The sequence below is a fragment of the Neospora caninum genome, chromosome XII (genome assembly GCF_000208865.1).
Source record: "Neospora caninum Liverpool complete genome, chromosome XII".
NCBI classification, from domain to species: domain Eukaryota; phylum Apicomplexa; class Conoidasida; order Eucoccidiorida; family Sarcocystidae; genus Neospora; species Neospora caninum.
Genome location: NC_018398.1, coordinates 846,332 through 860,757, shown reverse-complemented (window position 1 = coordinate 860,757; position 14,426 = coordinate 846,332). Strand labels below are relative to the sequence as shown.

Here is a 14,426-nt window from a genome sequence, read left to right as displayed (position 1 = left end):
ATGAGACACTTGGTTGCGCATGCAGCTACCCTCCTTGCCGTTGCTACTGCCAGCCTTGGCAGAGCTTTGAACGGTGGATTGTCGCATGGATCTCTAGCGAATCCGCCGACTGCTGAATACGCCGCAGAAACACGACTCGCGGATGTCCTAGAGACGCAAACGTCTTGTCAATACCGTCAGGCTGCAACCTTCCCGAATGCGGCTACGTCAGAACAAGGTGCCGGCGGTGAGAAAGCTTCTGGTAAGCCTCAGCAACATCGATAGGCCGACTGGTTCACCTTTTTCAGCCACTTTCTGCAAAGAGGAGTCTGACCTGCAACCAGAAACCACGTGCACGAGGGCGGTAGCAACTCTGGCAAGTGCTTCGGGTTGGCGGGCATTCTTCTCGGCGGATCCGCAACAAACAATCTTCAACTGTTTTGTTTCCCAAGTGCATTGTCTTCCCGTTCTGCGTCGCGCTGTTCTGGGGGCACCCAAATGTGGATGCATGTGCCGTCGGTTCCATCGTTTCCGCTGGACGAAACCTACATGCTGGGATGACACTTTTTCTGAACTCTTGGAGGAAGTCGTAGAGGCTCGAATTCCCCTCGTAGCCCTCAAAAGGACGCTCGACCCCTTGTTTTTCGCTTATGACTCCTCCACATAGCCCCCATGAAGCGCGACCGCCTCTGGAAGACAAGTCGTATATGTTTTTGTGGACCGCGGAGACAGACGAACTTGCATTAAACATGGCCGTATAGCTGTGGTTAACAGGAAGTTAACACCAGGAGCGCGAGTGTGGCGGGAATCGATGAGGAGATCCTCTTCGAAGCAGAAGGAACTGCACATCTTCACTCTGAGGGTCCGCCGTCTCTTTCGAAAGCGTTCTGTCTGCAGTTCTGTTTTGCTTCCCACAGCCCATTTTGACCTTGTCGTCATTGGAGGTGGAAGCGGAGGCGTGGCGTGTGCCCGTCGCGCTGCAAGCTACGGCGCCTCTGTGGCGCTTGTGGAGAAGGCCAATGTTGGAGGGACGTGCGTGAACTTGGGGTGCATGCCTAAAAAGGTTCGTCAGGAACGGCCGCTGGCACCTGTACAGGAGGAAGTCAGCAGTTAGCAGACTATACGGCTTCGCACTGGGGCGGAGAGGAGCACAGCAGCTCTACGTGTCCCTCACGCCGCCCAGTCTCTCCGCGTCTACTCATGCGGGAAAGCCGTTTATTCATATTCTCGAACTCCTGGACTTCTGGACGGCCACACGTTCCCGAGACTCACAGATCGTGCCAATACACAATGACGGGTGTTGCTGCGGTTCAGCGCAGATTCTAGACAATAAATCGAGCCTTTCTACGTCGTTGGGGAAAGCACTACGAACGTGGCCAGCCGTGGCAGAATTGCCTCTTTCGGCTCTCAAGAGACGGGAGTCATCCAGTGCCACGTTCGTAGAGAACGTTCCGCGATGTGCGTCACCACTCCTAGGTTGAAATAGTATGGAATCTCATTTTGCCACCGTCAAACGTGCTCTCTCAACGGTTCCCAGCTCAGGCGAACGCGGCTCGTAGCGAGGTCACAATGCATTCGAACGGCTTCGAGGGGGTATTACACAGTCTCGCTTCGCGGTGAGATGCTGCAAGTCCGCCAAACAGTCCACTGTACACGTGTGGAGACCGAGTGCATGTGTTGCCGATGCAGGTCATGTGGCTCGCCTCTAACCTTGGCGCTTCCTTCGAGGCGATGCCTTACTATGGCTTTTCAGTTCCTAACAGCGAAGAGGATGCACGAAGCAGTGCAGCGCAGGCACAAGGGAGTTCAGAAAGGTTCCCCGCAAGCGACCGCGTTGCATTCTCCTGGGAGAAACTCCGAGAAAATCGGGATGCTTATGTGTCGCGATTGCGGTGCACCTTTGAGAGATTGCTAAAAGAGGCGAAGGTCACAGTTTTCCGCGGAGTTGGCCGACTCGATGCCTCCGAGCGAACGGGAGAATACGGACTTCGTAGCGCCGAAGGCTGCCGCCCGCGTCATGCAGTTCTGATTCAAACTTCCGATGGGCGCGTTCAGCGGGTTACTGCCTCCCACGTCCTCCTCGCAACAGGTGACGAAACACAGCGGTTACGGCTGTTCTTTCATCCGTCCGAATCGTGATAATTGTTCGTGTCGTCTGCAAGAGCTGAACCCGAGTAACGGGGCAGTCTCTGCTGGGTCGCGCGACATTTACAGAGTGTGTGAATTCCTAGTTCCACGATATGAATACGCCACGGCGTACCTGACATATCCGACCAGCAGGATTCCAGTTTGATTTTCCACTTTGGTCTTGCTTCACAGGGTAAGTTCAGTAGATAATATGTGAAAGTGAACTCTCTTCTAAGCAGCACGCGTATCCTAGGTTTCTACCGTAAAGTACGTTGCCACCTCGGGATCTCAGGCCGGAAACTGGTGTGAGTCCGGACGGTTGTGACAAATACGGGACCGTACATTCACCCTCAGAGTCGGCTTTTAGGTGCAACGAGTTTCCTCGGAATGCGCACGCGTCTTTTCCTTCTAACGGCTGGGAAGCCTTGGTGCGAGGGATACGGCCTCGCTTTTTGTCCGCCTTATTCGGCTGCTCCAAGGTGGAATCGGGCAGCGGGCGCGTGTGAGCAGGCACCCGACGTCAAGTCCTCGATATTCCCGGAGCAGAATTCGCGATCAGCAGCGACGGATTTTTCCAGCTCAGACACCGCCCGCGACGTGTGGCGCTTATCGGCGCCGGTTACGTGAGCGCGGAACTGGCTGGCATCCTTCGGCAGCTGGGCACCAACGTCTCGGTTTTCATGCGTGGTCAAAGACTCCTGAAGCGATTCGACAAGGAAGCAGTGGGGAGGCTCGAGGCGATACAGAGCGAGTCCGGAACACAGGTGCGCCACGGAAACGGTGTGTAGATAGCCTGGCCATCAACATGCGCGCGCCGCATAACGGCGAACGCGAAGAGAGCCCTAGGCGCCTGAAAGGCGGATGAAGCACTGTTTTGACTCGCAACGCTGTTGCAAAACGCACGAGCTGAACGCTTCGGAGAGACGCGTTGTCACAGACGGCGGGTGGCCTGCACGTTGGGAGGAGACCAGCTCAAAGGGATGTCGGAAACTCGAGCGACAGGCAGAGACGTCGCGCGTCTTCTGCTCTGTGGAAAAGCCCTTTGGGGGCGACGCCGAGGAAACAGTAGCACACGATGCTCGGTGTGTGAACTGCGGACCCACGCGTCCCTCCCACAGGTTTTCCCCAGTGGAATATTTGGCCATTGTTGAGATGTCAGATAGCGATTGCTTTCCACGTATCCCTGAGTGCGAGAACGGGGAGTAATCGAGTCGATCGGACGATGCGTGAAGCTGTCGCCTGGTCGACTTTTGTGTTGCGCCTTGGCAGCTGCACAAGGGTGTCGAAGTTGTCGAGATTTCAATCTCCAAAGCAGACGGGACCAAGATCTTGCCCACTTATACCTTCCGCGACGAAACAGACAAGACGAACTATCTCGACGATGCACTTCTCAGCGTGCATCTCGGCAACGGCGACGCCCACCACGGATTCGATCAGGTTATCATGGCTGTCAATCCGGCGCCGGATGTTGAAGATCTCGGCCTTGAGGAAGCAGGCGTCCATATTGATTTCCACTCTGGCGGATTCATCGATGTAGACGCTTTTCAGAATACGAACGTGCCCGGCATCTACGCCGTTGGAGATGTCGTCGGGAAGGTATGCCCGTCGGACGCGTTTTGCCTCCTGCACAGACCCCACAGAGAGACGCGCACCAGGGGGAAGTCCCTGCCTTTGGATTGATAGATATGCCTTGGATGTTCGTAGGTGCCGACGACCTGCCTTTTCCTGGGGAGACGCTAACTTCCCGGCTAACAGCAGCCTGTGGCGCAGCGTGTGAGTCAGGATAGGTGACGAACGCCTCGTGGCCTAAGTGACAAACTGGTGATGAGCTCAATACACCGCAGCGTGGCGCTGCCTGCATTCTTGAACGAGGTCGTCGGGATCGACTATCCGGCTGACAAACGGTTTTCGTTTTCCCATTTTGCATCCGGGTGGTTTTCTCAACCGCGGGACAGCATGATGGTATCCTTCAGCCGGTGACACAGTTCTTTTGTTTCGTAGATCGGCATAAACTGTTGCGTGTACACAGGCCATGCTGGCTCCGGCCGCTGTGGCAGCTGGCCGTCTTCTTGCAGACCGTCTTTTCGGTAAAAGGAGCGTCGCTCTAGATCTCTCAGTCGTTCCCACTGTCGTTTTCTCTCATCCACCCCTCGCTGCTGTTGGGCTGACAGAGGAAGATGCTAAATCCCTCTACGGAGAGGAAAACATCAACGTAAGGAACACTGCAACAGGCCGGTTGCGGCGGCATCTGAGAGGGGACATGTGAGGGAAGCATAGGTTTTCCAGTGTCGACGCACAGACGGACAGGTTGTGGCGTAGTCGGCACGCCTGCCGTGGAGAGCCTGAGGAAAGACCTTTTGACTGCACAGACTTCTCGTACCCGCATTTAGGAATTAGCACCGGGTTGTGTGACTGAATTTGGGGTACGAGTTGCACAGTTGTCAAAGTTGTAGTGAAGGCATTCCCTCTGCTTGATGGGTGCATGGACCCTCTATACGAAGGAGGAATGCGGTGCGGATCTTCTGCAGGTCTACACCTCCACGTTCGTAGACTCCTTCTACGCTGCGTGGAGTATTCCACAGTCAACGAAACCGAAATCCTTCATCAAGATGGTCTGTCTGAAGAAGGCGAACGACAAAGTTCTGGGTCTACACATTCTTGGGCGCAATGCAGACGAGATGCTCCAGGGATTCGCAGTTGCAATCAAATTGGTAAGGAAGTACATGCACTCTGCCTTGAGGGCAAGGAAGATGCCGTCGCGGCCAAGACGCTCGGCCACCTGAATACTGTTGTTCTGCAGGAGCGAAGGGGTCTAAACACTTCAGATCATCACGTCGGGTGAGTGAGTGCGTAGTTTAGTGAGCGGCGACGAAGCCACCGCAACACGATCGGGGAGAGACGTACCCGCAGCGGCGCGCCTCCGGCCGTGCACAAAGATGTGGACGTAGCGGAGACACACGTAAGAGCGGGAGTTGCACAAAGATTGAATGCCTCACTGCACGCAGTTGCCTGCGAGAGAGAAGGATTTGCGGGACTTTTACACTGCGTATCCGTCGCTGTGTCTTTCAGGGAGCAACGAAGGCAGATTTCAGCGGCGTCTTGGCCATCCATCCAACTGCAGCGGAAGAAGTTGTCACGTTGCCCGACCTGAAGACAGCAACTCGAACGGCGAGAACGGTTGCGGAAAATAACTTTGGCAACTGTACTCCGGTCGCAGAATCCCCCTTGCAGCGACCAGCGTAAGCGCTCAGAGTTCCGCAGTAAAAGCACACGTGGTACACTTTTCTGCCCTCCGTGGGGGAGCAGAAGCGCTGGCCACGGTCTTCTCTAGATGTTCCAAGGATTCCGACCCAGGTTCGTAGTCGTTGCATTCAATGATGGAGAAACTCCAGGCTCAGGAAAGAGGGTCCGGGACACAGGGAAACGCCGTTATGCTGCGTTAGATGATTTTTCCATGGAGGCTGGCGACGAACGTGAGTAGGTCAGTCAGGCGGCTCTGTGCATTGTTAATGCTTCCCTCTGTGGCGATACTGTCAGCGAGAGGTTTCGTGTTTGCCAGATTGACCACGCATTTCCTGTTTTTTTAGTATGTTACTACCCTCCTGGTTACCACTGCGACGTTTTCCCGTTCCCTTTAAAGTCGGAGGCTGATCAGCTGGTCAACGGCGCAGTTACAGTGGTATAGATCACCGACTTTTACGCACGGACGAATCATCGAAAGCGTCCGCTCTGTTGCTTACTGCCGGTGGTCATCCGTGCATCCACAGAACCGCCGATCCAACAACCCTCATGGCGGGAAGCCGGTCCACCTCTTCTAACATCAGATATCTACCTTACTTTGGCCCTTCCGCACAAGACCCAACCACGCATATATGCATGCATCTTTCGAGGCCGGGGTAGAAACAAATCCTGATACAAACGGTCTGTGGTAGGGCCACCGAAACGACTTCAGAAGCGCGAAGCATATGGAAACAGTGCTCAGTCGTCAGTTGTTCAAAGCAACTGCCGCCGGAGGCATCGAAGTTCCTGTAAACCAGTTGCCCGGAAAGCGTTTTGTTAGGGCCGTGGCCCTACGGGACTTGAGAGGAAAGCGGCGGATGTTTGTGCGGCCTCGTAGGAGACAGCTTTCTGGGCTGGGTGTTGCTACCAGTGAGCTGAATACTATCTGTCATCCCGCAGCCAAATTCCGAAGCGATGATTCAACGAGAGTCTGTGTTTAAAGAACCCTTTGCACTATAACACACGGTGTCCCCCGGGGGCAATAACATGCTCGATTAATCCTGGTGTAAGCCACGTGTCAACTGCTTACCCGTATGTAGTTTACAACAGCCTGTACTGCTGTCTAACGGTCTCGTTCAAAGTATTCCCATGAATTTCTTCGTTTCATTAAGCACACTCGACAACTTCCGGCAAGCTGCCACCGTTAAATGGCGGCAGCATGCTTGGGTACAGAAATAATACTTCGGTAAAAGGCTAAAAAACTGGACAGCCGGAAGAAGACTTTCGCATGCATTCTCACGACACACTTGCTCGGAAACCAGACTGAACAGATGGCTGTTCCACATTGCCGCATGGCAACGGAGAACATACCCGACACCGTCCGCGGTTCGCAGGCATCGGCGTCTAACACGCAGCCGCTCACGCGATGCGCGGCCTTTCGTTCCTTTGCAGAAGAATGTCAAAACGCCTTGAAGTCGTGGAATGGTTTCTCCACCTAAGCGTTCTGATACGCATGCAACAAAATGATTTTGGTACAGGAAACTTCAGGTCACAGGGAAGCCGGCATGCAACTTAAAGCTTGTTGAAAGAGACAATCTCGGCAGACTGAACGAGGCCACTCGTTTCCTCCTCGTCGTCCTCGTCCTCATCGTCGGCATCTTCTTTTTGACGGCGCTTCTGCTTCTCTTCCTCTGTCATGCCAATCTCCTCAATTTCGTCAACCAAAGCGTTGGTGTTGACAACATCATCCAGAATGACGCACTGAACCTGGAAAACGGGGAACACACGATGCGACCGCAGAGAAGAGCCCCAGTGATCACCGCGGAAACACAGTGTCAACCTACGGCCAACAAAGAGGCGCATTTCACGCACTCCGAGAGGACGGCGATGCGCCAGGCAAACTGGTCAGGTGGCCCACCGCTACACTCCATGCAGCGCTCGAGCTCGCTCCACCACAACGCGCTGGCTGTGTCCCTAATTCCCGAGGAAAACAGCCGCACAGCCGACCCCGCGTCGACGCCTAGAAAATCAAAAGAGCTTTCACTGACTGTATTTGTGAAACGTGATTAGTTCACGTAGCCAACACGATCCGGTTTAATCTGCGCTCGCATTGCACACCGGTTGCCGAACTCGAACGCGGTCGTGTGGTCACACTCTGGTATACGCTCGACACACTCTGTTGGCCGCAGCCTTTGAAAGCCCCGTCGCATCTCCTAGCTCGACAGGAACCAAGCAGTCCGCATGATCGACAATCGGAAATCCGAAGCACTCGTTTGCGCGGGGTACACCTACCTGGAGTTTGAAGAGGCCGAAGGCAACCGGAACTTTCTTCATACCCTCACCCCAAGTAACGCCCTCCATCTGAATCGCCTTGACCCTCTTGCATACATCATCCAAGTCTGTGTCTGCATCTGCGGGTTTCACCTCAATCACCAACATAGACTTGTTCACCACGACCTTCTTCTTCCCCGCCGCCTCTTTCTTCTTCGACTCTGCAAGCTTTTTCACGGCTTCCTTGTCTTCCGGGCTTTCCTCACCTGTGAAGAAAGCCAAGGGGCAACACACGAGACTCTCTTTGTTTCGAATGGTGTTTGATCGGCCACGGAAAAGCCAGCAGCCTGAATTCTTGATCAGAAATACGGCTAACGGCGTGTGCAGTTCGACGACCGGGGCACATGCGACGTCATTTGCCGGTTGAGATATCGTCACACCGCATCTGGGGCCGTGTTTACGCAAATGGACAGTCTTGACTGATTCTCAGCCACAACCAAGATCGGAGGGACAAGTGATTCGAGTTCGCTTCCTCACGAGCAATCGAGGTCACCACCGGGGGAGGACAGAGCCACAGTTTTAAAAAGTAGAATTGAAAACTACGCGAGCCCAACTGGCCACGATCCGCCGCCCCGCGAAGCTTTCACTTCGCTTTCAGACCCCAGACACACAGGACGAAACGTCTCTCGACGATTGCACGCGATTGAGACTGCACGCGTCCGCTCTATCGGAAGCTGTGTGACTGCACGTTTATCGGTGACGAAACACTCCACCACGGCAGAGAGACAGACGAGTTGCTTCATTTCTCTCAGTGTCTCCATCGCTCTTCGGCAAAAACGCAGTGTCAACGCACCAAACAGATCGAAATCGTCGTCGTCCGCTGGTTTCTTGGGCGCCGCTGCGGCGTCTCCCCACGTGAGCGTGTAGTAGGTACACGGGGTGACGAGCTCGTCGGAGGTTGCGAAGGCAGTAACCATTTTGTGGACGGAGACAGGGACAGAAGAATTGCAGGAAATACGAGTATCGGAGCGGGAATGTGCGGCCGGAGATGTGGAGCAGAAACTTTTGTGGCAGTATCGCTTCCGCGTGCACCGGCTGGTTTTCCCCTGTCTGTCACACTGGGGAGCGAAACTCGAATGGACCCACTGCATGCGCTGCAGGTTCGGCTCCGCCCAAGCTTTTTCCAGTCGATGTTCCTGTCTCCCGAAAAATCGTCTCGCATGCAAGATGCCCTCGCCGCGGCGGGAGCGCCGACACGCGAAAAACGAAGAAAAGGCAAAGAAAATGAATACCTTTACATCATGAAAGTCCATGACGACCTCCATTGTTTCAGAGTCTGGATACGTAGGACTGGTCGAACGCACGACGCATTGTTTCACGCGTTTCCGTTCCCCAGAAATCACCTAGGCGACAGACTGCGTCTAACTCACTGCTCTCAGGCTGTCTGTGAGCCTACTCAAACGTATTTTCAACCGCGTGTTTTTCTGGCTGGCGAGGCTAAAGAACGAGGCCAGAGAAGCATCAGGTCTCGCTGAGCGTGGAGAGAGAGGTCCATAGCGATGCCGACTCTTTTTCTTTTTAGTTCGTCAATGAATTTACGGCTCGCCAGAAATATCAGTCAATTTTCCCTGTCAATCCTTTGCTGTGGTCGGGAGCCCGTGCCGCCCTGCGTGTCTGTCCATTGAGTATCTTGTGGAAACATTGACATCCACCGGCTTAGGATTGTCTTCTTTAAAAACATTCGCGAAGTGGCGTGCCGTTTGCCTCATCACGGGGCCCTCTGGTTTCCACCTTTTTTTCCCGGGAAAACGCACACCGGTCACCAAAAACCCAGTCGCTCTTTTTCCCCAGAGCCCTCTCGCCTCCTGCAGCTTCTTGTAGCACACCCCCGCAACCGTGGATTTTGCTGCGACTCGTACCACTGGGGGGAAGGTCTGTTAACCCCTGTTCAGACGGGAACTTCCTGGCATACGGAACTGGGCAGAAAACTTTCAGGAGTCGACTCACAGAAGCAAGCAGAGCTGTATCCGGGGAGACAATGGAGAAGAAAAAAAGGCGACAGCACCCCGATTGTGGCCAGGATGCCGCGGAGGAGCGGCCTGGCAAATTCGCGGAAGACAGCAATGCTAAAAAGTCGTGTTCCTCCAAAAGTGGAAGCGCTCTCGAGTCTTCACACGAGAAACCCCGGAAGAAGGAAAAGAGGCGAACTGCAGCCGTCGCGGAGCATGAGCACTGTAGTGGCGATGACAGCCGACTCGCTGTGAAGGGCGAGAGACAGGCAACACGAGGAGCGGATGACGAGGAAGACACGGCCAGCAAATTGTCGTGCCGGAGCGCCAAGAAGAGAAAGGCGAACGCGGAGGGCTCTCGTGCTGATGTGGATGCGACCAGTGCTTCAAAGGGCGGTCTGCATGATCTGTTTGAGTCCGACTCGGATGGCGACTTGGAGATCAGCTCCGGCACGAAATCGAGTGATATCGATAGGATCGCCATAAACAAGGCATACGCTGAAGCGTACGAAGTTCGGAAGAGAAGAGAAATGTTGAGAAAGAACAAAGAGTTGCTCGACGACTCAGACGGTACGTCGTTTCCCTGGCGCCTAGAGGTGCACGGCATGCAGGGCGGTCTTGCGTCGTCCTCGACAGGTCCATCGATCGGGCGCCTTCCTTCGCTCAGTTTCTGCTCCCAAGCAACGGAGATAGCGCGTGGAGCGCCAGTCGCGGTGGGCCGGAATCGGATACGTATTGGTTCGCCACTGGGCACCTGTGCAGAGAGCGGTTGTGGGATCGCTAGGGCATCTACGCGTGCCCGCCCATCCTAAAACTCTGTCACCTGAATTCCATACTACTACTCACGTGTACATATATATATATATATATATATTTATGGGTATCTGTTATAAGTGCAACCGAGCTTGCGCATTCATATGCTGATCAATGCCTATATATGTGTAAATTAACCACGCAGTATCTCTCTTTGTGAGTCGATACATTTCTGCTTCTGTGTATGGACGAAACGGTGTGTCTCCCTGTCGCCCGGGATCTTGAAGTTCTGTGGAATCTTTGTGGGGAGCGAGCCTGTTGGCCGGTGCGGTTTTTCCACGTACTTCTTTTCAGAGACGGAGTCATCGAGCGAGGAGGATGAAGATGGCGATCTTTTATCGGAGAAGGTTGAGTCGAAAATCCTGGACACCTTGGCGCGAATCAGAAATAAAGATCCATCGGTGTACGACAAGAACTACCGCTTCTTCGGTGACGATGATTTCGAAGACGATCTAGGTGCCGACGCTGTAAGTCGTTCGCGGTGTTCAGGGGCACGCAACGAGGACTCAGACAGGAGCCTCTGGACTAGCTGACATCCGCACTGATACAGTGGACGTCGGGGGAAAGGCCGCGCAACGCATCTGCTGTCCCGTCTTGCGGCGTCTGGCCTCTCCCAGAGTTAGTGGACACAACGATGCCATATAGGCAAAAGAGGCAAGGACTCGTAAACGAAGTGGGCCAGCGGTCGACAGGGGCGCGGCACTGCATGCGCTGGCTGGGTGCACGTAGGCCACTCCCAGCGCGACGTTTCCTGGACGCATGTTTGGGAGACGACTTGGTTGCGTGTCCCTGTCTGCTTAGAATAAAGACTCAGGCAAGAAGACGACGTATAAAGACCTGGTGAGACAGACGCTGGAGGAACGTGGAGCAACAGCGTTTGTCGACGAAGAGGACGCTTTGTCTGTAAAGAAAACGGAGTCACAAGGTACGAGCAGGAATTAAATATTCACAGGCAAAGCAGGGCGCCACGTGAACTCCAAACTTCGGCGGATCTGTGGACGTGAAAGCGTCGTTCGATGTTGTGCCGTTCTGTGTAGCGCCAAGCTATCACGACGAGTTGGCCGCGCTGAAGAAGGCCTTCGTCGCTGCTGCCGAAGGAGTAGACGAAGACGGTGCTTTTCTTCAAAAAAAAGAAAAGACTGAAGACGAATTGGCGCAGGAAGAGAAGGATTACAAAAAATTTTTGAGCGTAAGCATGCGCCGCCGCAGCCCGTTTGCACTGCTACGCGTGTGTGCCTCTACAGCGGCGGGCGTGAGTGAGTGACACGCCTTCTCTTCTGTCTCCGCACATTTCTAATTCGTTCCGTTTTTGCTGCGTTTGCCTGCAGTCGAAAAAAGGAAAGGAACAAGCGGACATGACCACCGTTCTAAATCGCTACTGGGGTAAAGCCTGACAATATCCTTGTTATGCTGACGGCATACACGTTCAGAGGTTTTCTTTAGAGAATGAAGAAAGGTAGATGGATACTGTGCATCCACGCATGCGCCGTTAACGTAGAGAACCACTCAGGCCTCTGAAGGCACCTGCGATTCCCAATGCATGGGTTGCGTCTTTTCTGAACTCAGCCCCGGACGAGAATCTCGACCCCGATGAACGGTTTCTACGAGACTACATCTTGAACCAAGGCTGGAGGGAGGACAGGGTTGTCCTACAAGATGAACAGACTAATCAAAAGTAAGTGCTACCGTCATCTGAGCCGCCAGAGCATTGTTTCCCCCACACAGTTGATGTAAATCGCGGACTGGACAGTGGTTGGGTGTCGTTTTGCTGCGTGTAGGTTCGACGAGGAAGAAGACGAACTGAATATTGACCAGACAGACGCGTTCGAGGCGGCGTACAACTTCAGGTATGCTTTCCTGCTTTCATTTATTTGCCTGTTTGGCATGCGTTCCCTGAAAACAACGGAGTCACAAGAGACGTGTTCAGGTGCTGTGTTTTGCAGATTTGAAGAGGAAGGTGGTTCAGCTATCCAGGGCCACGCCCGCCGAGTTGAAGGCTCTGTCAGGCAGAAGAACGACAAGCGACGACGGCAACGAGAAGCGAAGAAGGCACGCCTTGCCGAGGAGAAGGTGGGTTGCGTTGGACTGTTGTGGTACTCGTGCGTCTGCCGATAGTATCGCTCGGATGTATGTCATTCACGGCATGTCATGGCTTGTGTTCAGGCCCAACGGGAGGAGGAACTCCGGCGACTGAAGGCTCTGAAGAAGCAGGAGATACTGGAGAGGATTCAGAAAATACAGGAGATGACTGGACACCAGGAACTTGGTAAGGTTTGTGTCAACTGTCGCTTTTGACTGTGCAATTGGTGACATTTGCCTGCGGAGAGACCATTCGTTGTTTCTAATTGTGGCTGCGTTTTCACAGATGTCAGTGCCATCGACCTGGATGCCGACTTCGACCCCGAGTCTCACGACAAAGAAATGGCGACAATGCTCGGGGACGACTATGAGCAGGGGGAGGAAACTGTACCAGAGGACGAACTCCGTAAGGTTGACTCCTGCACCGTAGCGAGAGGACATTCCTGCGCGGCGCGTAGCTTGGTGCGGCTGCTGCAACTGGCTTCCTTCAGTTCTGTGCTCTGTCAGAACTACCCCTTTGCTGCAACACTGCAACGTACTTGTTCGCACATTTCCCTTGGTTCGTTTTGTCCGCTTGCAGTCAAGGTGCCTGCTGGTTATGAGCAAGATTTGGGTGTCTCTGGTGAAGATGACCACACTCTCCAATCTTTATCGAAAAAGCAGCGGAAACTCATGAAGCTGTTGAAGAAAAGGAACGCACAACCAGTGGCTGACGACGTGGCGTATGCACCGTTAGCAGAAGGCGAAGAAGGTGTCGAGAACACTGTTGAAAACGAACCAGCAGATGCGGACGTGGAAGGCAACGACTCAAATCCACCAGAGCCATCGGAGCAGGGCCCGTCGGAGTGGTGGATGTGCGACAGCTGTGGCAGTGGGATACCAGGAGGAAAAAAAAGGTATTTAGACACACTTTTCCACCGTATGTCTTCGACGGCTCCTCTCCGAGACGGTCCCTTAGTTTATCGATGCGCAGCGTTTGGCGGTGTTGTTTGTTTTCAGGTTCGACTGTATGACGTGTGATAATTACACACTCTGCAAGCACTGCTTCCGCAACGTTCGTCACCCCCACCAACTGGTTAAGCGGACGGTTCCACGGGATTGCCAGGTATGACTTAGTAGCAAGCAGGCAGGCACTTTCGAACTTTTGCAGCTCCCTGGTCAAGAGTCTTTGAGCTTCATGCATTCCAGCCCGTTTTTCCCCATGAGGTAGTTTGTTTTTGTGAGGGCCTGCAGCCTCCGAAGCATTTCGAACCAGATTCAGCTGATGTTTCGAAAACCATCAAGGAGTACCTGGATGAGTACTTCCAAACAGACTACGAAGACATTATTGGAAAGGACCTTCCTACTCGCTTCAAATACACGAGTGTCAGACCAGATAATTACGGACTAACAGTGGAGGACATTCTATCAAAGTAAGGAAACTACAGCACTGGAGGAAATCTTCTTTGAGATGAGCACCTCACGCGTTCGTGTTACTGATCCAGCAGACGAAGTCACCACTGTGTCGATCGATGCCTGCAGAACTGATAAAGAGCTCAACGCGCACATTTCGCTCAAAAAGCTAGCGCCATATCGACCGCAAGTGCACGAATCCAGAAGGAAGGTAAGGGCGCTTCGTCGGGCCTCTAGAGTCCAGTTCGCTACCCCGCAGATATCAAGTTGATATCACAGCCTTTGTGTTCGAGTGCGTTTTGTTTCCAGTTACAGAGAGCTATGTTCAGGAAGCAGCACATTCATAAAGGAGAGCGCCTCGGTGGGCGAAAGGATAAGAACGCAGCGGAGCAGATGACAAAATTTGGTGAGTCCTCAAACAAGTGAAACTGCCAGACTTGCTTCAGGGACTGCTAGGAACAATGTCAGGTGTCCTTTTTGCGTTCCTTTGGTGGCTCAGGAATTACTCGCGACCGTCTGGATGCGTACGGCGACTGA

At 53.7% G+C, this 14,426-nt stretch overlaps 3 protein-coding genes across 3 annotated transcripts; 2 read left to right on the top strand and 1 right to left on the bottom strand.

Moving 5' to 3' along the window:
* Window positions 1–5,349, top strand: NCLIV_061350 (putative glutathione reductase; the record flags this gene model as incomplete). Its single annotated transcript, XM_003885687.1, has 8 exons — window positions 1–241; window positions 897–1,042; window positions 1,669–2,068; window positions 2,617–2,870; window positions 3,376–3,702; window positions 4,136–4,318; window positions 4,635–4,817; window positions 5,176–5,349. The coding sequence occupies 8 exons, from the start codon at window positions 1–3 to the stop codon at window positions 5,347–5,349; spliced, it is 1,908 nt and encodes a 635-aa protein (XP_003885736.1).
* Window positions 5,350–6,897: 1,548 nt separating this feature from the next.
* On the bottom strand, window positions 6,898–8,573 carry NCLIV_061340 (hypothetical protein; the record flags this gene model as incomplete). Its single annotated transcript, XM_003885686.1, has 3 exons — window positions 6,898–7,092; window positions 7,618–7,862; window positions 8,450–8,573. The coding sequence occupies 3 exons, from the start codon at window positions 8,571–8,573 to the stop codon at window positions 6,898–6,900; spliced, it is 564 nt and encodes a 187-aa protein (XP_003885735.1).
* A 1,061-nt stretch (window positions 8,574–9,634) lies between these two features.
* On the top strand, window positions 9,635–14,426 carry NCLIV_061330 (hypothetical protein; the record flags this gene model as incomplete). Its single annotated transcript, XM_003885685.1, has 16 exons — window positions 9,635–10,175; window positions 10,713–10,885; window positions 11,220–11,343; window positions 11,456–11,607; window positions 11,747–11,801; window positions 11,985–12,093; window positions 12,197–12,265; window positions 12,362–12,488; window positions 12,582–12,684; window positions 12,784–12,903; window positions 13,078–13,393; window positions 13,497–13,602; window positions 13,731–13,909; window positions 14,019–14,100; window positions 14,199–14,295; window positions 14,389–14,426. The coding sequence occupies 16 exons, from the start codon at window positions 9,635–9,637 to the stop codon at window positions 14,424–14,426; spliced, it is 2,391 nt and encodes a 796-aa protein (XP_003885734.1).